This window comes from Hipposideros armiger, unplaced genomic scaffold (assembly GCF_001890085.2).
Source record: "Hipposideros armiger isolate ML-2016 unplaced genomic scaffold, ASM189008v1 scaffold_29, whole genome shotgun sequence".
Lineage (NCBI taxonomy): Eukaryota > Metazoa > Chordata > Mammalia > Chiroptera > Hipposideridae > Hipposideros > Hipposideros armiger.
Window position 1 is genome coordinate 2313528 of NW_017731379.1, and position 24528 is coordinate 2338055.

At 48.0% G+C, this 24528-nt stretch overlaps 2 protein-coding genes across 5 annotated transcripts in view; both read right to left on the minus strand.

Annotated features, from left to right (window-relative positions):
• The window catches only part of HSF5 (heat shock transcription factor 5), a 40696-nt gene extending 39701 nt beyond the window's left edge, over positions 1-995 (minus strand). The window contains exon 1 of the mRNA XM_019636604.1: positions 990-995. Within this exon, the coding sequence (XP_019492149.1) occupies positions 990-995 (6 nt within the window). The remainder of the gene's footprint in view (positions 1-989) is intronic.
• On the minus strand, positions 462-22941 carry MTMR4 (myotubularin related protein 4). 4 transcript variants are annotated; one of them, XM_019636647.1, is made up of 19 exons: positions 22841-22941; positions 21613-21651; positions 18237-18326; positions 17785-17901; positions 17158-17240; positions 15204-15364; positions 14995-15091; positions 14682-14795; positions 13182-13378; positions 12804-12932; positions 12177-12288; positions 11471-11666; positions 11051-11236; positions 10803-10973; positions 10503-10657; positions 4884-6285; positions 3307-3417; positions 2977-3065; positions 462-2756 (listed from the first exon to the last, which is right to left on the minus strand). In XM_019636647.1, the coding sequence occupies exons 2-19, from the start codon at positions 21613-21615 to the stop codon at positions 2579-2581; spliced, it is 3591 nt and encodes a 1196-aa protein (XP_019492192.1). In that variant the 5' UTR covers positions 21616-21651; positions 22841-22941; the 3' UTR covers positions 462-2578. The 4 variants fall into 4 exon arrangements, with proteins under 4 accessions (XP_019492192.1, XP_019492194.1, XP_019492193.1 ...); XM_019636649.1 differs by lacking the exon at positions 22841-22941 and adding an exon at positions 22105-22566; XM_019636648.1 differs by lacking the exon at positions 22841-22941 and adding an exon at positions 22040-22082.
• Positions 22942-24528: the final 1587 nt, after the last annotated feature.

Here is a 24528-nt window from a genome sequence, read left to right on the forward strand (position 1 = left end):
AGTTGAATTGCTCCTCTCTCCAAATGAAAATGTTGATGGTGAGGTAGTATCCTGAGTAAAAAAAAATTCACCTTTTAGATAGCATTTTATATATTTTAAGTATACTCTTTTAAGCCAAGGTTTTGCTCAGGACAATCAAAGTGGGATGAGAACTGAGGTGCCATTGAAGAGGGGAATCAGGAGAATACAGGCACAATCCTGTGTGCCTGATCAACCTGCTGGTGAAACTGCAGACCTTAAAGAGAAATAAACCTCACATGAGAAGGGATAGAAGTCTACAGTATCCCTAAGGAGAACTCCCTATCCGATCAATAAATAAGAATAAAACAAGAGCTGTGCTGATAAAAAGAGAGGTCCATAAAAAAATGGGAATGGCTGGGAGGAAGGGAGTGCTCTCTCATGGTCAAAGAGTACGCATTAGGTTTTCTTAGAAATTAAGGTGAATAAAAAGACCCAACAAAGCAGCACTAATATAGAGATTTTATTTAAACTGTATTGAGTTTTTACAGCACATTGCATGTTTGTCACAACGCAACTGCACAGTTTGGATTTTTGGCCACATCATGTCACTTACACCCACAAGAGCTCTGAAAGGAGTATTTAATGAATATATCTGAGGCGACAGCCCAGAGTCTCTCTCTCCAAGGCCATGCAGTATGTTCACTGATGGGAAAGTCCCTCAAAACAGCCATACAAAATAGACAGATACAGTCCCCTCAAATGTTACCAATCTTACTCCTCCTAAAAATGGGCAGAGTGAAGTGCAATGAAAGTCAAGTTAATTAAAAAGCCACTCACAACTGGCAGTCAATTTTAATGATTGAGAGAATGCTTAGAAGAATTTTACGTGTCAGAGACAAGGGGTAGTTTGTTACTTTTTCAATGATCTCAGGAATTTCCCAGACACAAAATCACTATTATTTAACTCCATTTAAACGAAAAAGAGTTCGGCTAGACTGACCTAAATATGCCAAAACTTTTTAGGTTACATCCATGGTAAGTATAAAAGCACAGATGCTTCTCTGTAGGATTGAAGAAAAGGTCAGGACAAATACAATTCTTGTTCTAAATGAAGATCCTAGTTATTTTTGAATTAAAAAAATTTTTTCTAGGAAGCAACATGAAAGTAGCAGTTAGACAGCTACCATGGTAGTTTTAAAACAGGATAAGCCCAAGTGTAATTTACCTGTTATACACCAACAAATTAAGGAAAATGTATAAAAGAAATCCTAGTGGTTTCATTATAGGGCAAGGAGACTGTATCTGTCCCAACCACAGTACATGGCTATATCACTGTATCTTTTGGTTAAGTGCCACTGGTACATATTAAGATGAAAAAAAAAAAACAAAACAAAACAAAAAAACAATGTTTGGTCCAAATGGACACATTTTCTCTCCCAATTTTGGTATCAAGGCTTTATTCTCTTCTGTTTGGGTTCCATTGTTAAGTGCACAGAAATAGACAGCAGCATTTGTACTGAAACCCTCACATACCAAACAGCATATTCTAGGAGGTAAAAACCAAACACTAAATTCTACCCTCAAGGTGTCAAGTGTTCAGGATAAGAAGCAGTGTGACCCAGAGGAGGCAGCAGCCAAGGGAAAGACAACATGAGGGAAGTGGGCAATGGAACGACAACAATAACAAAAAAAACCATGGTTTTATTTTCATGCCAGGAGAGGATCAAAGTGTAGCTCCTGTGTTAGCACCAGGACAACTAGGAGAAGTCAGGTGCAAAGGGTAGGGCACAATCAGCAAATATTTCACAAGGATAATTTCTGCTTTTCCTTTCTCATTCTTCACAGTGCATACCTCAAGAGCTGTCACCTAGTAACACAGATTACTGCCTTCACAGCTCAAAATAACTGATTTTTTGCCAGGACTGAATATCAGCAGAGTTTTCCTCTGCTCCCAAAAATGTCTCACTCCCTATAACTGTCCCCCTAAACTGAATATTCACTGATGCTGGCCAGTGAGCCAAGTGAAAAATACAGCAAAACCTCCACTTGCTGAACCAGTCTTTCAAACCAAACTCCACAGAAAGACAACTAATGCAACTAGAGGGAGTGCCTCTAAAGACTGAGCCTTCATGCACAGACACAGAGCACAGAGGTACAGGGTATAGTTCATTTCAAATACGATAGGAATTCCTATCTTATATACTATAATCAGCTTTTTTTCATGGTGGAGGAGAGATGGATCTGGTTATCACTTGGAGTTTGGTTATACATATGCCTTTCTATTGCTGTTTGGGGCACACATCACCAGGCAGTATCTATGAAATCATCATCTTGTGACCCCCCAGGAGAAAGAAGCTGGAGTCACCAACTCAACATTTAGCTTCCAGACTCTGGGTCTGGATCAGGACCATTACCCAAGGTGAGGATATCACCCGTAGAGGACCTCCTGTCAAATTGGAATTCCTTTGCTCCAATCTCACGATACCGAGGATTTCTTAAGACGGTATCTTTGAGCTCTGTGATTTCATGAGCCACACCAAAGAACCTTCAAAACTACACCTGAAGCAGATCCTCCCTTCAAACCTGCTATAATTAGACAGGTCATCTCCTCTGGCATTCAACTGGAAGCTGTAGCAATGGGTTTCTTCAGATGTTGGCTCATGAGTTCCCTGGCACGAGATACTTGGATGTGTTCGTAACATGAGTTACAGACGAGGACTGGGTCATAGAGTTGTTGATCAGGAATGGGCAACTTCAGGTGGCAGCAGCCAGCACAAAATACATTCCCACAATTTCTGCCAAAGCACAAAGAGGGAAGAGTTCATCAGAAATGTCAATATACTGAGATTGAATGATACTCTAAAAGGCCTTACATGAGTAAATAAAGAAAAAAGTTGGGCGCAAACAAAAATAGTTCCTATAAAGCTGTCTCCCCTTTCGTATTAATTCAATTTCGTTCACATATAGGTACCTCACTGCTTTTCGAGCCATATCAAATCACAGAAAACATCTTACCTGCAATGGTGTCTTCGTTTGGCCAACCAGAATTCAGAGTCACAGTTGTAGCAATGTGATGCCATATGGTCTGGAACCCAACGAGTCACCTAACGGAAGAGACAAGGAAAAATTCCAGGTCCTTGTCCACACAGTGAAAGAGCAACACTGCAACAAGGAGAGCATCCCACAAGAAAACAGCAAGGCCTATCTTTATAGTTGGCCATTACTCTCCTAAAAAGAAGATACTCATCTGGGGAAGAGCACGGTCTACAGCACGTCTCTCATCTCTGAGAAATAGGAGAACTCAGTGGCGTGCTAAGTACCTACCACATATTTGCCGGGACATACCTCAGTCTCTTTCTTATCAACAGGTTCCCAGCTTGCTTCTGAAAGGCAGTCTTCACTGTGATCGGAGCCAAAATCTTCTGTGTCACTGCCATCTGACTCCTTCAAACACGTCTAAAGAAAAGGCAAAGACATCAATATCATCATCATCTCTAACATTAATTGTTTACTATACGTCACGTACTGTTCTAAGTGCATTACATATGACAACTTTAATTTCTCACAACAATCTTATGATGTATATGATTATTATCCCCATTTTACAAATAAGGAAACAGCACCACAGAGAAAGTTAAGAGCTGATAGGTAGTAACCCAGGGATTTGAACCTAGCGTTCTGGCTTCAGACCCATGTTCTTAACCAGTATTTTATAGCACAGTGTGGGAAAAATATTTGTTACATCTAAACCTGGGGTTTGCAAACTATAGCCCACAGGCCAAATCTAACCTACTGCCTATTTCTGTAAATCAAGTTTTATTGGAAGACAGCCACACTTACTTATTTACATATTGTCTGGCTGCTTCTGCCAAGTAGCTGCAACAGAGACTATATGTTTCATAAAGCCTAAAGCATTTACTATCTGGCCCTTTATCAGAAAAGTTTGAAGACTCCTGTTCTAAATCATCATACTGAGTAGTGAGAAGCTATTAGCCCTGACCATCCCATCTTAGCAAGTGGGCAGCAGGCAAGTGGGTATGCCTTATTAATAACATGAGGAAGTGAAGTGCCTGTGTAGATAACAAGATATTATAGGCAAGAAGCTGACTCCTAGAAGTTCCTGAAGGACTGCTGTGCCAGACCCTCAGGCCTGTCAACACAGCGAAGCCTATATGGTCCTCATCATCTCACCTGGATTATCCCAAAACATCCTAACCAGCCTCCCAGCCTGGGTTTCAGCTGCCTTGTGTACTTGATACAATACTGCTATAGGGTAGTATTCTTCAAATACAAACCTGATCATGTTACTCAGTGGCTAAAAATGTTATTGTCTTGAGGACAGAATCCAAAAAGTGGAACTCAAGCCGACCTTTCCAGTCCCTGTCAACTTCTCCAATATCACCTCCCACCACACTACCCAACTGCCTCCCTCACAGTTCCAGCACAGGTGTACATGTACCTATACACACACACACACACACAAACACACACGCACGCACGCATGCAACTGACCCTTTGTTCAAGCCATACCACTGGACATCTATTGCCTCCATACTTCTGCAAATGGTATTTCCCTTTCACTGTCTACCTAGCTAAACATGACACATTCTTCAGCACTCAGCTCAACCACTATCTTCTCAGGAAAGCCTTCCCTGACCTTTCACTCCACCCTGGCCCCTAACACCTGAAGCTTCCCTCAAATATAATACATAAGAACATAAAAAAAAAAGCATCCTAATTGTTTGTCTCTCCCAATAGACTGTGAGCTCCTTGAGAGCAGGGACTATGTATGTCTTTCATCCCGCAGCCCATCCACCAAACATAGTGGCACACAGCAAGTACCCAGTGAATGAATGTTGAATGGATGGAAGGCTAATGGATAGAATAAATGGATGCATGGATGGCAGAAGGCGAATACTTACAAAATCATCCTCATAGTCCATGGGAGGCTCTGCAGGAGGTGCACAGCAGTGACGGATGTCCAGCCTCATCTGCAGCTCACGCACCTGTCGACGTAGTTGCTCCACCTCTTGCTTGTACCCTGCTTCAATTTGCCGTAATCTATGCTGGATCACATCCGTGGGAAAGGGGAGTCCATCGTCATCCAGGTAGAGAGGAGGCACTGGAGAAGGGCAGCTCAGTGGAACAGGCTTTGTGCTGGAGACCTGCTTTGGGTGACCTGACAACCATAACCGGTTGTTTTTTCCTCCTGGACCAGTACAGTGTCCATTGGAATGACTAGAACAGAGAGGTGACTTCACCCCTTCTCTCTGAGCCCACTGGCCCCCAAAGCAGGGCCCAGTTGCCCGCATCTGCTTACTGTTCGACCTCTTACTACAACAGCCATAGGAAAGCAGCCGCCGAGGAGTGGTCTCCCCACTTGGGAGTGAAGTCACCATCCCCTGAAAGCTGTCCCAGTTGGACCCTAAAAAAGAGAACTCACTGATCTGGCTCTGAGAAATTGGCTTTCGGGCCAGTTCCAATGGCACTTTCCCAAAACGAGGGTTTTCCAGTAAGTGCCCATTCCTATTATTCCCTCTTTTGCCAGTGTCTTCCTCCCCATGAATCAGGTCTGGTACAGAACTGGGCCGTTCCTGGTGGGAGATGCTTGCCACAGACCCTGGGGGATCATGGTTGAGAAAGTCAGTGCTTGGGTCTGGAGGAGTTTGGCAGGTAGCACTCGGTGGGTTGCAAAGGGTGCCCAGACTGTGACCTGGAGCAGATCTGGAGGGCTCACCTAGCACAGAGTCTGGCTGGGCCTGTTGGGGGGTGCCTGCAAGGGAGTCCTGGGAAGACTCAGGAAAATCACAAATTCCATCACACTTGTTGGAAATGACTTTAGAGAGTGCACTGACATCTTCTTTCTCAGGACAATGTTCAGGTGGCTCCTCTGTGCCATCTAAAGTCCTACCCAGCTCATCCCGGGCAGGAGGGTCTGGGTCTGGGGCCTCAGTCTCTTCCAGGACTTTGATCTCAGGATCAGAGGTGTTGCTCTTCATTTCCTGGGGCACTGTGGCAAGAAGCAATTTGTAACTTGGAGAACAGCTTTTGTGATTCTTGAAAGGCTTATTTGTCAAGTAGTCTTTCTGGCTGCTGGGCAGAGGGGGAGGAAGGCCCATTTCTCCTCCAGTCTGCTGAGGACCTCCTACCCCAGATTCCACGAAGGCTGTCTCTGATTCCTCAGGATTGCTATGCCAGGGCTCCAGGCCGACTCTGGCCTCCTGGCAGTGATTATTCAGGTTAGGGTCACTGGATGTGCGCGTCAGGGGGCTGCTTGTGTCACAGGCAGAAAGAAGATCATCCATAGATCTGGTTTTAGGTAATCTGGAATGACAACACAATGCCTCCAGATTGGGAAATGGGACCCACCTCCAATAGATAGAATCGGGTCATCAAAGCAATATCAAAGCCAGAGTTGACAAGAAATAGAACATTTAAGATTACAAATAACCAATGTTCACTGCAAAAAAGTTTACTCTGCAAAAAGTGGAGGACATAAGCCCTGTTCTCAAGAACCCAGGATCTGTCCTCAGCTTTCATCAGTCCTCACCCTACACAATCTCCCTGGACAATCTATCTCAATCACTCCCACAATTTTCACTGCCTTCTAGGCTGATGCCTTCTGAGTGTATTATTTCATCCAGGACTACACATGAGCCTCACACCTAATGTCCAGTTGCCTCTATCACACATGGTTAAGACAGAAAGAAGATGCGTTTTGGAGCTAGACAATACTGCCTCTGACACTGATTGGCTAAATGACTACAAGTAAGTTCTTTAGCCTCTTAGACACTTGGTTTCCTCCTCTATAAAGGTAATAAATTAAAACTTGTAGAGATTCTATGATTCAAAATATAAGCAACCACCACAAATTTATTAAGACTACACTCACGACTCCTTATTTTGACAGCTTTCCTTACTATTAGTTATCCCTCCATCACAGTAGTAAGCAACGCAGCTTTTCACAACCACGGAGCAGCAGTGTGCTCTTGAGTCACAAGTCACCATGGAAACTTCCCCTAGTATACAGTACTCAAAGAGTTCTAGAGATATTTGTGCACACCAAATGGGTAACAGACATTTTCAAGAATGACCTCCCTGACTTTTAACAGTTCACAAGTTCTTAGAGCAACAAAAACTTTAGGGAAATTTGCCAGGAAATAGCAGAGATGTCACTGGGCTCCTATTTTCAAATGCCTCAGTCCAGCCAATACAGAAAAAGCTCCCAAAGGTAGTTACAATATAGCTGAATTTTCTAAGTGTTTGGTTTTTGAAACGTATTATGTTTTAAAGGTGTTTGTGTTTGATTTTACTTTTGTAATCAAATTTTTTTTTTTTTTTGGGCATGAAATTCCAGGAAGGCAATAGCAATGGTTATGATTACAGTCTCTGGTAATGATTACAAGTCCCATAGGCAGGGCTTAAATTCCAGCTTGGCAACTTTTTAGCTTTTTTTTCAAAAATTTCTATTATGGAAACTTTCAAACATGCAAAAGAAGTAGACAGAAGAATATAAAGAATTCCCACATACTCTTTACCCAGATTCAACAATATCAACAGTCTGCCATCTTCCACAACTGATTCCTATGTGCACCAAAGGTTTAATCAATAAAATAATGCTGATAGACACAATAATGCCTGAGGAGTCTGGAACCACAAGAGAACTCATCCAGCTAGAGTGGTCAGGGAAGGCTACACAGAAAGGGTAGGATTTGAGCTGAGTATAGAAGAATGTGTTGGACTTGAATGAAAGAAGAGGAAAGAAGGCAGGACATTTTTGATCTTGGGAAAGGTAGAACCAAAGGTAAGTCAGGTCAGCTGTTAAGAGAAACTATTTCCTTTAAGACCTCTATACCACTTACTTCTCTGAATCCAACTCTTCATCTTGAACTGCCTATAGCATACTTCCTCTTTGCTGTCAACTAGTATTTCAATCCTAACCTACCTGTATCTCTTCTTTCTCCCCAAATTGACTCATCTTCTCAACTTTTCAATGTCTATTGGTGATACTAATATCCTCCTGGTTTCTAAGCTCAGGGCCTTGGGACCTGTCTTTGGTCCTCTTTACTCTTCACCTCTACCCTCCAATATTCAATCAACTCCATAGCCTGCTAATGGCTTCTCTACAATGTCTCTGAATTTTACCCTAGTCTTTTCCAAGGACTCTTGCCCTTATATCTGAATGACAACAGTGCTAGCTGGTCTCTGCACCTCCAACTACCCTGCTCAGTGATTAGTTCTCAAAAAAATCCCATTCTCGCCAGGCCACAATGACGTCCTACAGTGATTACTACTGACAACTGAATCAAAATAAACTCCTCAGTATAATGTTTAAACCCTCAATGAACTATCCTATATTTAGTTTTTTCTATTCCTCAAAATCGCCCCTTCCCAATCCCTGCCAGCTCTAGAGGAGTTCTTTTATTAAAACTCTCTCTCATGTATCCAATTCCTTTGGACCCCTCTCCACCAACCTTGTTATCAAACTCACAACTCCCTTCATTCCATTAATTTGTCTGTTCATTTAAGTCAGCGGTTCTCAACCTGTGGGTCGCGACCCCTTTCCGGGTCAAACGACCCTTTCACAGGGGTCGCCGTGTACTCGTATGTGGGCTTATCTGCATATGGGCCTGGAAACGGATAGAGGAGCGGTGTACTCAGTTCCTAAGACCATCGAAAATATGTGTTTTCCGATGGTCTTAGGCGACCCCTGTGAAAGGTTGAGAACCGCTGATTTAAGTATTTACCAACGCACCTATTATGTGCCAGGCCCTAAGCCAGATACTAAGGCACAAAAAAGCCATGGTTCTTGCTTGGTCTTCCATGAAAACTTCTCTGAGTAAAGAGACACCAAATGACCCTTCTTACTTCTCATTTCTTTAAAAGTTTTGAACTACACATGCTCTTATTTGTTTAGATGCCAACTTAGAATTATCTTACAGCTTTTTAAAGTATTCAAAACAGTGTCAATATCTTCTATTTCTTTGGTATAGCCCATAAAACCTAGTATAATACTAGGCAGCTAGTAGGTATTAAAGAAACATTTATGGATGTGAGAAATTAGACATTGATTTAAGGCAATGCTTATTGAATGGGTCACGGAACTTAGCAAGAATTTGATAAAAAACTTATGGCCCCTCTCCATGGAAAAGTAAACTTATGAACCTATACCCAAATTCTGCATAGTCTGGGGAAGGAGAAAAGTCACAGAACTCCTGAAGCCTATCCATGGGCTCCTGACAATGAACTCAGCTCCAAGAACTCTAAAATCAACAATTAAGGGCATTGGGTTTTTTGTTTTGCTTTATAATATTCAACCAATTATGTAAGTTATATTTTAACTTTAAAAACTTTTGCCAGTACACAAAGATCAAAATCTGAAATGTACACATCCTTTGAACCAGGATTTTTATTTGTAGGAATTCACCTGGTAGAAATACTAGCACAGATGCAAAGGTATACATGTAAGGTAACTCTATTGCACTGTACACTTAAAAATGGTTTAGGTGATAAATATTATGTTATGTGTATTTTACCACAATTTTTAAAAAGATATGCATAAGGATGTTAACTAAAGCACTCCTTGTAATGACAAAAAAAAAAAAACGACAACAAAAAAACCCCAAACAAAGGAAATCACCTAAATGACAAATAGAAAATTGGTTATATAAATATGATACACTCTAATTTTGGTCTATTATGCAGCCACTAAAAACAATAAGGTTTATATTGTCATAGGGTAACACCCCAACTCAAGGTAGGAAAAACAATTTGCAGAACTTGTTTGCAAAATATGATTCTGTTTTTGTATGAAAAAAAGTTTCTATATGACAATGTGAGGATGTGGACATATCTATGTAGAGATAAACATCTGGAAAGACACACACCAAAGTGTTAGCAGTGAACACCTGTGGGGACAAGGATCAGCGAGAGAGGACTTTCACCTCCATTTTTATATTCACTTTTTCTTTTAAATAAGGGACATATATTACTCTTAAATTTAACCAACCTCCATTCTACTTCCCCTGAAATATTAAGCCAGAAGACAACTTTAAATTGTCTCCTGTTAAATTCTGGCCTTTTTCTGACGGAGTGATGTGAACGCCATCCCCTATCTGGGAGCCTGTTTCCCTGAGAGTCAGATGCTTCTGGAAGCTAATGCTGGATACAGCAAAGGTTACTACTAAGATGGCAAGCTCCCCATCCATGCCTTCTATCAGTGAACATAAGACCAGACCCACAAACCTTCCTGAAACAGTCCTTTCTGTTCTGGTGTCCTCTCCCCTGCTTGGGTATGTCACACAGGGCGATAGCAGTTGCAGGAAACAAGGTAACCAGTCTTATCTTAAGAGAGGGCCTTGAAAATACACAGAGTGCATTGCACTCCAGGCTAGCTACAAGTCTTAGGCCAAACTTCTCCAACTGCCTCAAGAAGTTGCTTTTAAATCTCATAAAAGAAAGAAAACAACATTTAGGCAAAACTCAAAGCAGCTGTTGCCTTTCGAGTGGAGAAAGGTAGAGAGCAAGAAGGGCAATCTTACCTGTCCAGAGAGCGGCCAGAGAACTCCTGGCTCTGAGCCACTGGAGAAAGGTAAAGATCCATATTCTCCTCCCCGAGTGTACATGGAGATGATGCTGGCAAGTAAACAGCTGTCCAGAGGTGCAGGGCCCGGACGTGACACACAGGATGCAGGACCTAGGGAAGCAGCCCCATACTAGTGTGTTCTGAAATGGTCTGGGTCCCTCTTCCTTCCCTAAGCCCTATGTTCCCCCACCATGACTCGATCTGTTCTCCCTCCAGGTCTCCAGGCAGCACCTGTAGGATACCGGCTCAGGCTTACCATGTCTGAGCCAGGTGTGTAGAGGAAGTTATGAAAGTTCTTATTGCCAGCTCGCAGGAGGGCCCACACAGAGCAGGTCCGCTTGTAGATGTTGCGTTTCTCGCGCTCACAGGGATTGTTGGCCAGGAATGTGCCGTACAGGCAGGAGTATGTGTGCTGTACCAGTTTGACCTAGAGGGCCGAGACAGCTTGTACCTGAGGGCCTTGGCCACCATCCCCCCACTCTGGTCACAGGCTTTAGGGCTTACCAGGAATGCTTCATTGAACTCGAACAGACAGGGGAACTGCTTGAGCAGCTGATGAACAGAATCAAGCCACTGAAGGAACACAGGGCACTGCTCGTTTTGGTCCTCTGCATTCTCCTGGTGGCCGCAGCGATCTCCAAACTTGTGCCCAAAATCCAGCCAGTCAGACTCTACTAATACTTGGAAGCCCTGCAAAGAAGAGAGAGTTCAAGCTTAGGGCCTCTCTGGAAAGGTTAGTGTGCCACTCCCCAGGGGACGCCAGAAGCAGGGAGCTGGAGCTTCAGAGAAGAACAGGACTGAGCCCAGAAGAGGACTCACAGCACCAATGGCCTTTACTAAAAAAACCTCAAGACAGACCCACGGGGCCGAACACCTTGCCCACCACCCCCTTTCCTTCTGTTCTTTTCCCACCCTTCTCAATACCTCCAATGTCCTGTAATACGGGTCCAGAAGTATTTTGGCCAGGGCTACGATCTGTGGCGTCCGGTCCCAGCCGTCAGAACAGTGCACCAGCACAGGCCGGCCTTCCCGGTCTACTGTATTAGCCACAAGCACAGCTGCCTTTAGCATCACCGACAAGTGCTGCAGCCATTTGGTGCTCTCCAGTGCCGACAACCAGCTACACAAGAGCAGAAATCAAGTCTGTCACAGAAAGCACTGAGGCTACAACAGTCTCGCCATTACCCACAGCCAGCCACAGCTAACAAAGCCCCTGGTGAGGCCTGAAGCGAGAGGCCCTGCCCATGGCTTTTCTGCTAAGAGATAGCTAGCAGGAAGGTAGGGAAGACAGGACCTGAGGAGGACAAGAAACTCTTAGGATCAACGAAAGAACTAGGCAGCATCACATGTACATTTAGCCACTTTCTTTCCCTGGTTCTCTGTGTTCTTTGAGGACAACTGATCCAAAGACAACTGATCCAAACAAAAGGAACCCAATGTCCTGTGGCCGTGCCAAAGTCTTGGATGAGAACTAGAAGACGTGTTCTTGGAACTGGCTCACTGCACCCACGCCCTCAGGTCTCCTGTACCGCCACACTGCCCATCCCCCCATCTAATTTTCCAAGAACAAGAAGTACCGGGTAAGGGATGAGACGGGAGGGAGGATGGAATCGGAGCAGGGAACACCTACTTGCTGGGGTCTGGCATCTGGCTACACACAGCACGGAGGTACTGGAAGCTGTTCCGGATGGCATGGATGTTGGCCATTCCCATGAACACCACCTCACAGTTGGGGTAGTACTCTGCAGACGTGAAAGAGGAGAGTGGCGCCTAAGAGCATGTCCTGGAAAACAGCTGTGCAGGACAAGAGCGGTCCCAGTGGGCAAAGCTCCCCTGGCAGGGCACAACACTCCACGATGGGAACTAAATGTACTCTGGAAATCCCTATCACCCTTTTATACTCAGGTGCTATATACTAAGAGTAGTAACACTATTAATGACAAATGATAGCTGTAGTACTATTAGTAATGACAATGTGGAGTGAATTCTCAATAAACAGTAGTTGCTCTGTGCCAGTAATTTTATACATGTAACTTCCAATCATCCAACAGTTTTGCAATGTATCATTGCCATTTTATAGAGGAGAAAATAAAACTTAGATTAAGGAACTTAAGCATAGTTACAGCTAGCTAAGTGGCAAAGTCCTGATTCCAAGCCAGGTTTGGCTCTTTTCACACCACAAGCTGCCCCTGACCCCCACCTTATCGAGGCCACTCAGAGCACAGGCTGGCTGCAGATACTGGGATAAGAGCAATACCTTCGCATTCACAACCGCCACCCTTGGCCCGGTTAGCCACTGCCGCCGTGTAGGATCGAGCATCCAGGATCAGCAGCTTCTGGGGGGCTGCTGTGCTCTCCACTCCTGAGCATGCAGTCAGGGAGGAATCTAAATACACAGCGGGGAGAAGACCCTGGGTCAGCCAGCCACCCAGCCTCACCCTACGCTGGGGTACTCCCTTTCAGAAGACTATACAACTAGAGACCCCTCACAACCCCCAGCCTCCCAAAAGGCAGGGACCCAGGCATCCTGTGTGTTGTCATCTTCTTCCCATCCTCTCACTGAGGACTCCCTGGGAGCCAATGAGGCCAAGGTGGGGGCCTGCTCCCCAGGGGGCCAGCACCACCCACACCTTACCGAAGTCAGTGTCACATGCCTCGCTGGCATCACTATTCCCAGTGCTGAGGGAGCCCCCAGTGGCCCTTGTCCCCGGGTCCAGGGCACAGGCTTTAGCGATGGACGTGACCAGGTACTCATCGTCAGCATTGCGCCAGCCCCACCAGCTGATCTCAGGCTGGCTGCAGCGGGCGATGGCAGCCCCATTGCGTAGGTGTCTGAGAGAACAGAAGAAACCATGATGCCCTTGGCATTCATAGCCCGCAGAGACCCACCACTGAGACTCCAAGAAAACAGAACCATGACCTCCTAAGCCAACAAGAGCTACTGGTTCATCCAGGCCATGAAAATACCAATCAAAAGCCCCAAAGGGGCTTTATAGTGTACAAAGCGCTGTCACACACATTTCTCAAATGGGCTCTGTATTCCCAAGGTGACTTTGACTCATCAAATCTGCACAGCACCTGCTCCAGGTACAGACACACAGCAGGAGAACAAGCCTGAGCCCAGAGCATGAACAATTCCAAACCTTAACCCCTGTTTCTCTCTTATTTTATCTACATTGCTCTAGTCAGGGGCCGGCAAACTTTTCCAGTAAAGAACCAAACAATAAATTTTCGGCTTTACAGGTCACAGCCAGTCTCTGTCACACATTCTTCTTTCTGGTTTGTTTGTGTTTTTTTAATAACCCTTTTAAGATGTAAAAACCATTTATAGCTCACAGGCTGTACACATAATAGGTTGCAGGCAGGATTGATTTACAGGCCATTTTGCCAACCCATTCTAATGCAAAATTTTACACACACACACACACACACCCCCTCAAAACAAGGAAAGTGAATGAACTCCCCAAAGCCTCACCCTTAGGAGAAAAAAAACTGAGGCATTTTTTTGTTTTAAAATTATTTCAGGGCTGGCCGTGTGGCGCATTGGTTAAGAGTTGGCTTGGGAGCACTGGCTCTGAGCAGCACGGCAGCGGTTCGGATCCCACATGAGGGCCAGTGACGCTGCGCCCTCTATAGCTAAGATGGTGAACAACAGCTCGACCTGGAGCTGGGCTGCCGTGAGTCGCCGGGACGGCGTAGGCTGCAGTGGGGCTGCAAGTGGGCTGCCGTGAGCTACTGTGAGTGGCTGGCAGCCAGCGTGAGCAGCTGGCAGCTGGCATGAGCTGCCGTGAACCGCCATGAGTGGCCGTCCAATGGCCTGCGACCCTTCTGCCTAAGCTGGGAAGAGCGCAATGATCACAATACCAACATGGGCCAGTGAAGCAACGTCCTCCACAACTAGACTGAAGAACAAAAGGACAGCAACTTGTCTATTCCCCTTCCCCAATTCCCCAACACTGTTCCCCTCCCCCAACTCCCCAATTTAAAAAAAAAAAAACTTTAAAATTATTTCATAGCCACTTCCCTGCAGGGTGTCAATTTCCAGTCAACCATGCTGCTGCAAACCTCCACTTTTGACTCCTTCCTTACTGCATAAACAAACGTCCTCCCTATTTCCTGTCCCTCATTGTCTCACCTGTACACGACCACGGGGATCCGCTTCCAGGAGCGAAAGGAAGCCACATTCTCCAGCTCTTTATCTGTGATCCACACAGGAACCAGCAGCTTCTGAGGGTAACTGGGGCACAGCCTGAGAAGAGACCAGATGGGGTCACCAAGCTTGATCTAAGATAGGTAACACCAAGATCCCCAGGGATGGCTTTATGGGAAGAAGGACTAGGAACCCTCCTCCCCCAGTGCCAGGAGCTGTGCCCACAGTGCTTTATCCCTATGTGAAGGAGGTCTGGGTCTGGACTGGTGTTTTGGTTCCCTGCCCCCTGCCCTCTCACTTGTAGTTGCTGTTGATATGAGAGACTCTCCAGACATTCTGCAGGTCGAAGCCCATCCTCGCAAGCTCAGCCTCCTGCCGACATCGTATGTGCTCTCCTGCAACACAGTCCCCACACATGTCAGCACCCAAGAGCACCATGTCTGGGGCTGGAGGAGGGATGCAAACCAAGAAATAAGAAGTCTCCCAAAGAAAACAGCCTGGCCTCACCTGGCTGACACAGGTGGGTATGCTGGTCCTCCTCGGTCAGTCCCAGGCACCAGGCATGGTAAGCAAAGGCAAAGAGGTCCTCGGGCTTGGCAGGTCTTGCTGTGGCCCGGCTTAGCCGTGAGAGCCACTCTTGGCACTGCTTGAAAGTGGAGAAGTGGCACCTGCCAAGGAAGAAGCCACAGAGTGAAGCAAGACGCGGCTGTGCATTGGGGCCAAAGGGTAAAAAACATGGCCACAGGAAGACTGTGGAAAGAGGAGCTGCAAAGCAGGAGGTAATCGGGACCCTGGGAAGGACCAGGGACACTGGCCAACACCTGAGAGAAGTTGTCTTTGTCACAATTACCTTCCCAAGAGCTCTTATCCTTGAGACATATTTGTCCCCTCTAATGGGGCCCTACCATTTCTCCTATCAAATCTAAAAGCTATCACATGGTCTTGAATGTCGCTACTCCTTGTGTTACCTCCCGTGACTCCTTCACACAAACCTGCTTCAGGCAGAAGTCCTGCTCACATTATTCCCGTCTCCTTGTTTTTTTTCACTTCTGCTTGTTAATGTCTTCTTTCAGCCACATCCTACTGACACTTTGAAGACAGTTCCAGTTCCACCTCTTCCTTTAAGCCTTCCCAGCCTACTCCATTCCACAGACCCCTTCCTCTCTTATTCTTAATGTGCTTGAAGTAGTAAGTGGTAAGTTTTTCCATAGCATATTGCCACGTGTCAACTCCTCCTTCAGAACTAGACTTTAACCTCCTTAAAGGGAAGGGCAATGTGGATTCTCTGAATTCCTACAGACTGAGCATGTGGCAGGCTCTAAACCGGGCATCCTTTTCATAATCCTTGGAGTCATCCCAGACTCCTCTTTCTCTCATACCCAATCTGTCGGCAAATCGTGTCATCTCAACCTTCAAAAATCTGACCACTTCTCACCATTTTGATTGTTACCATCCTACACAAGCCACCACAATCTCTCACCTGGGTAACTGCATTAGTTTCTTAACTAGTCTCCCAGCTTCTACCCTTGCTTTTGTCCACATCCCCTTCTAGCTATTCTAATACAGCAGCCAGGGTGATTCTATAAAACATTAATCAGATCACGTCACTCCTTTGCTCAAAAGCAAAAACCTTTCAGTGGTTTCTCATTTCCCTCAAAGTAAAAGCCAGTCATATGACAGTCTGGCACCTGCCCCCTTACCTCTCAGGTCTCATATCCTACTGTCCTCATCCAGATGCACTCCACTCCAGCCACACTAGCCTCCTTGTCATTCTTTCAATATGCCAGGTACAAACCCACCTCAGGGCCTTTACAATCAACTGTAAACTCTGCCTGGCACATTCTTCCCCCAAATACCCACATGGTCACTTTCTTCAGGTCTTGACTCAAATGTCACCTTTTCAGTGCAGCCTTCTCTGATCACTTTATTTAAAGCTACAACCTTCACCCCCATGGCACTCCATATCCCCTTTCCCTGCAGTATTTTCTACCTTTACACTTAGCATCATTTAACATATTTTACTCACTTATTATGTACTGCTGGTATCTCCGCCTTAGAACATAGGTTCCGTAAAAGCAAAAAATTTTGTCTATTTGTTCCCTGCTGTATCCCCAGTGCTTAGAAGAGTAAGGTGCTTAATAAATGTATATTAAATGAATAAATAAATGAACGAACGGTATTGTGAGTGCTGTATGGCAGCTATCATCCTATGTGCTTTCATACACATTACCTCATTTAATCCTTATGACAGCCTTATGAGTATACATTTTCCCCATTTCTTCGGGTCAAGATACTGTGGGTCAGAAAACTGATCTCTCAACCCAGACAGGATTTTCACCTTTTCTTCCAAATTGGAAAAGTGAGGCAGGATTTTTCCTTTCTTGCTCCACAGAAACTCTGCAGCAGAGAGGCTGGGCAAGATTAGGGTGAGAGGACCTGAGTGATGCCCCGTTGCTCTCACCTCACCACTTTGGAGTCCTTGCAGGCAATGTGCAGCTGGAACATGTCACGGCTCTCCACACTGTCAATCATCCGGAGGGGGACCTTTACAGGAAGGGCAAATGGAAGCTCAGATCCCCACTCTCCGTATCACTCCTCATTCCCACCCCACCCCAGATGCTGATGTTATCGACAGAAAGAAGGAAACAGACATTTTCTGAGGGCCTGTTAAGTGCCTGGTAACTGTGCTGGGTCCTCTACATATGTGACCCCAATTAATAATCATAAGAACTCTGTAAGGCAAGTGTTTTCACCCCAAATTATTAAAGAGGAAATTGGGCCTCAGTTGGGTGACTTGACCAAGGTCACATCGCTGTTAAATGACACTCTTCCAACAAGCCGCGATGCCCCTTAGAAAGGCCGGCAACAAAAGAAGGGAAATAGAGAAGAAGGGAAGAGGAAATGAGTGAGAGAGACAGAAAGTCCTAGAGCAAGAAAAATGAGGCAGGCAGGAAAACAAAAAGTTAGTGAGTGAGAAAAGGAAACCCCAACTTTTTGGAGACGTGATCAAGTACAGCACTAGAGCAATCCCACCTTGCACCTCATAGGGATTCTGGCTTGAGTGTGGGAGAACGTGATAGGAACTCACGTTGATGACAGAGTCCTTGAACTTGATATGCAGCCGGTAGTTGGAGATGGCAATGAGGGCATCGGCTGCCCGGCCCAGGAACTCCACTCCCTCACCCTGCAGCACTGTGAAAGGTACCTGCCGAGGGGCAGAGGAACCCTGAGTCCAGAAGTGAGTCACCCCTCCATTCCCTCCCTCCATGATCTGTGGGACTCCCTCTGGAAAAGCTGGGCCAAGGCAGGACAGAAGAGTCCTCTCCACGGTAACGCCACCAGGCAACAGCGGTACAGGAAAGCTGCCTTTCCTTCCCTGGGGCCAAATGCTCCATAATACACATGCAGACAGACTCCCCTCCCTCCAGAGACCAGGGAGCAGGAAGCCAGAACTCCGGTACTAGATCCCCTTGGAGATATTGGGGTGGGGGTTAACGGGCAGGGAGTTCCACCTATCCTGGGCCCCCAATTCCTCCTTACCTGCAGATTCTCCTCCTCTTTCACTAGTTCCTTGGGGGGGAACAGATCCTTGGCTTGGATGTACTCCAGGCTGGGGGGCCCCTCCTCACCCTGTGGAGATGGCCTCAGCCCTAAGTCACCAGGCTCCACTTGGCCCATTAGGTCTCATTCTGCAACCCTCCCCTCAGTAAACCCACATACCCCCCGCCCCCCCCCCCCACACACACACACACACACTTATAAAGGTTCTGGTCACCAGAGGAGGAAAAAGGAGACCTGGCTTGGTGGGAGGAGTGAGGCAGAGGGCGTAATCAAACCTAGTAAGCCTCACGAAAGAGTAAGGTTCCAAAGAGGAACTGGGAATCTACGCTCCTCTAAGGGGGAATCTCCGTGGTAGAACCAAGATTCCCCAAATGGAGGAAGAGAGAAAACTAAGAAAAAAAAAAAGATTAATGTAAGGATAAGGCACAAGTGGGAAAGGGAAGCGATGCCATGAGGAAAAGGAACCGGGTGTGGCAGCTGGTTACAGAGACAGGAGGGAAAGCAGGCACCCATAGCCACAGAGGCTTTGATCTGGTGGGTGAAGGAGACAAAGAGGAGTGGGCTGGGGGATTCAGTCCTGTGCCTCTAGAGGGCCTGTATGGATGCTTTCAAAAGGAGGATGTGTTTTGGAGCTGAGCTTATCTTCCAGTTAGGCCCACACTGCGAACCATCCCCTGCCAAGCCACCTGCCCTGCCCGCTGATCTGAGGGGAATTCCTGAGGATACCCAGAGCAAGCAGAAGTCACTCCCCTCCCAATCACCCGGGAGTGGGGGATGAGGGAATCCACTCGCTTGGGAGGAACCAAGAGACCCAAGGACAGCCAGGGTAGAGAGAGAGGCCTGGCAGACACCCACAGGGGGTGAGGAGGGGAGGGCGGGAACATCTGAGAGGACAGATGGGGAAGCCGGGAAGGAGCATTAAGCCAGAGCGGGAGGAGGGGCGGACACAGAATGATGCAGAGTTACGGAGGCCTGCAGAGGCAGGGAAGATGGAGAAGAGAGGCTGTCTGGGGGACAGTCAAGGAGAAAAGACTGGCATGTCAGGTGAGGGATGGAGTGGTGGGAGGGGGAAGGGACCGAGGCCGGGGAGGCAACGCAGACATGCTGTGCTCCTCAACCAGCCCCCTAACATCCCAGACAGTCTACAAGCCACATCCCACATCCCCAAGCAAGGATGCAGCGGGTGGGACCAAGATGGAGAGGCGGAGGTAAAAAGACGTACCCCTGCAGGGCGGGGCCTGGAGATCTGCAGTCAAGGGCAGTGGCTGCGGGACCAAGATGGGTCACAGAATTTCCATCCCCCGACTTCGACAATCCCCAGCACCCGAAGATTAAAGCAAGTCCAAGAAAGAAGAGGGACAGTTTCCGCCGCCCCTTCCAGGGGCCTTGGGAAGGGGGATGGGCTGAAATTAGGAATCTCGAGGGCTGGCCCTGGGCGGGGCGGTGAGTGCAGCAAGCGCTGGGGCCCCCGGGCCCCCGCAGGCGGGGCCGGCACTTACAAAGCAGCTGAGCATGGAGCAGGAGACGCGGGCGGTCAGGCTCATGGTCGCGGGAGGTCTGGGCCAGCGCACATGTCCCCGGAGCCGCTGCGCTGCCCACCAGTCCCGGGCGCTCGCCGCATCCCGGCTGCGGGGCCCGCCAGGTGCAGCCGCGGCGGCCAGGAGACGAGCGCGCTGGCGGCGGGGCCTCCGCGCGACTCCCGCGCGCTTCTCCCCTCCTTTCCACAATGGAGGGAGCTCAGCTCCGCCCTCCCGCACGAGCGCCGAAGGGAGGGGAGCCAGGCAAGGGGAGTGTCCGGGACCGCGCCGGGAAGGCGGGCGCGGGGCGGGTCCTCGGAGCCCGGCCCACAGCTCCAGGCACCTCCCTCCCCACAGCCCCTCAGCTGTTTGGGAGGGCGGCCTTCAGGGAACGTTTAGGGGCTTTCAGGAGTCTGGGCTACCGGACTGCCCCCAGATTGCATGAGAGAGGAAGGAGAAACGCCTACATCTTTTCACTTCCCATTTTCCCAGGTGAGCCACCCCACACCCCGTCCGCACGCCCTCCCCTGCTGAGTTCCCCCAATGCCTGTTCTGAATTCGCAAGACAGAGCTCACCTGCCTCCACCCCGTGCCCTTTCCAGTTTCAAGGTTCCCTCCTTTCCCTCCAAAACCACCACCGACCGTACCCCTGTCCATCACGGTCCTCCAACACTCTGACCTCACTAAATCCCACTCCCTTTTTGGACACTGGGCTAGTGCCAAGTTGGTCATTCCACTCCTGAAAGGGAAATTCCCCGAGTTTTTTATTCCAAGGCCCCTGCAACTCTACTCCTTACGCTCCATCTCTCTCTTGTTTCACATCCTCTGACTTCTGGGTAAGAAAGTCTTAATTGGAAGAAAGAAAATTCCTTAGGCTGGGAAAGAAAAGAGCTGGAACTATGGACCACAGAAGCAATGCAAAAACAAAACTTGAAACCCAAGGATGTAGGGGGATGGTGGGAGTTGGGTAGAGGGCCAAGGAATAAGGAGCAGTGATAAGAGGCTCAAAATGTCACCACGAGTCACACAAGTTGCTAGTTGGAACCCCACACTTCCTGTGCCTGGTTTAACTTTCAGAAACCAGGGCTTTGGTTTGGGTTAGGGTTTGAATTTTGGAAGAATGGGAGAAAAACTGACATTGTATTAAGCATCTACTATGAGCCAGACATGTTTGAAACATTATCTCACTAAAACTTTAGACTCCTCAAGAAGTAAATCTTGTCCTGTTTTACTGGTAAGACTTCAGGCTTAGAGAAAAAGTATGCAGTTACAGATAATGGAAAATATAGGGGATCATTATCACCACCCACACACCCCCAGTGATATTCTGGGCACCTTGAGGGTGCTATCCTGCTATATATCCAGTCATCTGTTGCCTACAGTAGCTTAACAGACAGCAGCACTTTAGAGCTGGAGAAGCCTGACAGTTTGGGTAGAGTCTTTCCTGATACGGCACCCACAATATTCAAGGACCCCACTAGGAAGTACAAGGATCTTGAGATAAAGGAGGCCTGGCTTTTCAGACCAGAACAGAGCGCTTCTACCAGGAACCTTGCTAGAGAAGGGCAATTACGAAGAGCTAAAAGCCAGTGGTAGTGTGGGGAGGGCATGGCATTGCATGTACAGAAAAAGATTTCTAGGAGCTTCCTCTCCCAGTGCTGTATATTGGCTGATGTTTTGTAATCTAAAGAAATTCTAATTTATCTCCAGAGCAGATGAACCTGTTTAGGAGCTGAACAGAGTAGCCTGGAGCTCAAGGTCCAGGAGGGGCGGGGTAGCTTCACAGGAGAAAGACAAGGATTACAGAAAACACAAAGGCCTGAGGAAAGAGTACTCACCATTCTACCGTGGTGAGGGTCCTGGCTGCCTGCTTCTCACTGTAAGGAGACAGAGAAACATCAGAGTAAAGAACACCATTAACATCACCATAGAATCAACAAATGCCATATATCTACTCCTGAACTTCTCTACGACTCTTATTCTCCTCCCTCACAGAGAATCCAGCCTTTCCACAAGTCAACATGCCAGACAGAGGCAATGCGAGCTACATGGGGAGAAAGCAACAAGTGATTCTGCAGGGCATGAAGTCAGCCACAAAGTTCTGGAACAGGACTGAGACTATCATGGAAGATTCTTCAGCAGAACTGAAGAGTCTTGATTCCCAGACTCAGAAGGAAAAGTAGAACGCTCCAAATCCTGTTCTTTGTGGGAGAGCAAAAGAACTGCCAACTCTGAAGAGACAGAGGCTGCTCAACCAGGACCCACCTCTGGCCCTGGTGGGGACATGAATCCACAGGAATGCTCAGCTGGCGTCTGGTAGTAGCACCCACCTGACTTGTTTACTGGGGGCAGAGTCCAGAGCAGAGGACAAGAGGGAGGGGACCACAGCCTGTGATAAGAAGGCAGCAGGGCTGGACAGGTCTTGCTTAGAGTGTACTTCACACTACATGGGGTGGTACAGGTTAATGGAAGAGGGCCACAGAACAGGGACAGAATCGGGCCAGCCCAGGCCTCAGTCAGTACCCGTCAAATAGGCCTAAGCAACAGAAATCTCAGGATAGGCCTCCTTGGCCCACTTAGGGAGCCAGGCCCAGGTTTCACTGACACTTTCCTTCATGACTGCTATCTGAGTTCGGGCAGTCCAGCAGTGCCTCCTGGAAGGCTGCAGGTATAAAAGCCTCCATCTGTAGTCCTGTCCGCCTCCCTTATCACAGCCCACGCTTCCTCATGGGGGAGCCAGCAAGCGGCAAGCCAAAGGTGCTGCCTCACCGCCCACTGGCACGCAGCCTCAGGGAAACGGAGGAAGAGACAAGGACCAGGCCTGGAAGGCCCAGGGTTCCTGGACCTAAGATATCTGGCCCCGGGGAGGGGGGAGGGGGGGCCCGGGTCAGGCTGGCAGGGGAGCCCAGGTGCCCTGGTTCTAGGGGCGGAGCCTAAAGGCTCGGAGGCGGAGCCCCGAATGACAGAGGGCGGGGCTCACGAAAGCTGGTGGGGCCGGGGCGGGGCCGAGCTAGTCGGGGTCGTTGCGGTTCCCAGACTGGCAGTGTACGGGGCATGGTGACTCACCCAGGCGGCGTCCGCCCGACCCTCAGAGGCCGCGGTCTCACCACTTCCGTCTCCCGCAGCTGCTAAGGCCGCGCAGCTTCGACCCCCACCACGGTGCCCCTCTCTCAAACCAATCATATCCCTGGTCTGTGCCCGCCCTGGCCAATAGCCACACAAAGTCCCGCCCTGCCACCATCACGCAGCCGCCGCCTTCACTCTTCACGCAGCTCATTGGTCCAGTTGGGCAGACGCCCTCCCAGCCTTTAGCCTATCGGGCGCCGGAAGTCGGGACAGTACCTAGAGGAAGGAGGTGCTGTGCTGGAGAAGAGACGCGACCAATGGGAAATCACAGCGCGTCCCTGCGGCAGCCAATAGGAAAGCAGTGAAAGGGGGGCTGCTGGCTAAGGCTCCAGGGGCCGGAAGTGGGGGTGGCCTGTCGCCTACTGGTAGCGCAATTGGAGGCGGGGTTTTGTAGGGGCACAGGCTTTTACAGCCACTTCCGGTGATGACCCGCTGTCGGGGGTACTTCTCAAATAGGTCCCCGGTAGCACTTCGGTTTATCCATTTCCCGTTTTGGTTTCACTTCGGTCATCCTGTCCCAAAGCCAGAAAGGAAGAAAAGACCCCACAGAAGAAGGGCGTGGCCTGAGGCTCCGTCTTGGTCCTCGACTGGCGGCGGGAGGGTTTTCCCTTTTCTGCGTCTTGATCTGTTCTCCGACCCTCACTTTTCATCGGCGAGCCTGCCTGCAGTCCTTCATGACCTGCCTGGTGCCGTCAGTCCTGAGTAAAGTTCTCTCACCTGAGAGATAGGAAACCTGGATCTGAGATTGCCACTAGCCAGCTTCCACCTCCTAGTCTGTAAAGGGAGCGGGGAACAGGACTCTCCCGAAGTCTTAGCTCTTCGCGCCTCCCACTCCTGGGGACGTAGAGCAGGCAGCAGGGCGGAGGGTGGCCGCTGGAGGGCGCCATGTGCCTGCGATACCACTAACCCGACAAATGGAGAAGGGTTAATGCAGATTCTCAACAGCTTCAGTTCGGGAGTGAGCCTGCATGCTATCTATGTCAGGCCCCGGAGCCAAAATGTCTTAGCGTGTCTGTTTCTAAAACACTGGAACTTTTACTACAGTTAGTAAATTCCAGGAATACAGGAACCTTGCCTGTGTTCACTGTTTTAACTCCAGGGTCTAGAGCAGTGTCTGCAACCTAGCAGATGCTTAATAGTTGTTAAATGAATACTGAACTCTTCCAGGACAATGACTACTTTATTCATTCCCAGCACTAACTATATAGTGTTTGGTGATTACAGAGGTTTTGACATTTGTTCAATGGTGTATCACAGGCTTCCTAAAGTGCAGATCTTAATTCTGCACATCCGCTGCCCCAAATCAGGGGAAACAGAAAGTCAGGAGGCTGCAGCAAATATCAAATATCATGTTTTCGTAAGGGCAGAGCAGATATCAGATCCGAAACTTCCACAGAATTGAATATACTTATATGTGGGTAAGATGAAGAGAGGCTTAGGTCCCAGGTGAGATAGGCAAGAGAGAGACGGTCAGTAAGATGGAGAGGTCGGGCTGGATTCTAGGCAAGGACTGAACCCTGTCATGGCAGGGGAAATTTTCCTCACTCCCCCTTCCCTACTAAAAGCCATAAACCAGCACGCTCCTCCAGCAGCCTTTCAAAACCGGGTCCTAGGATCTTCTTGGTCTC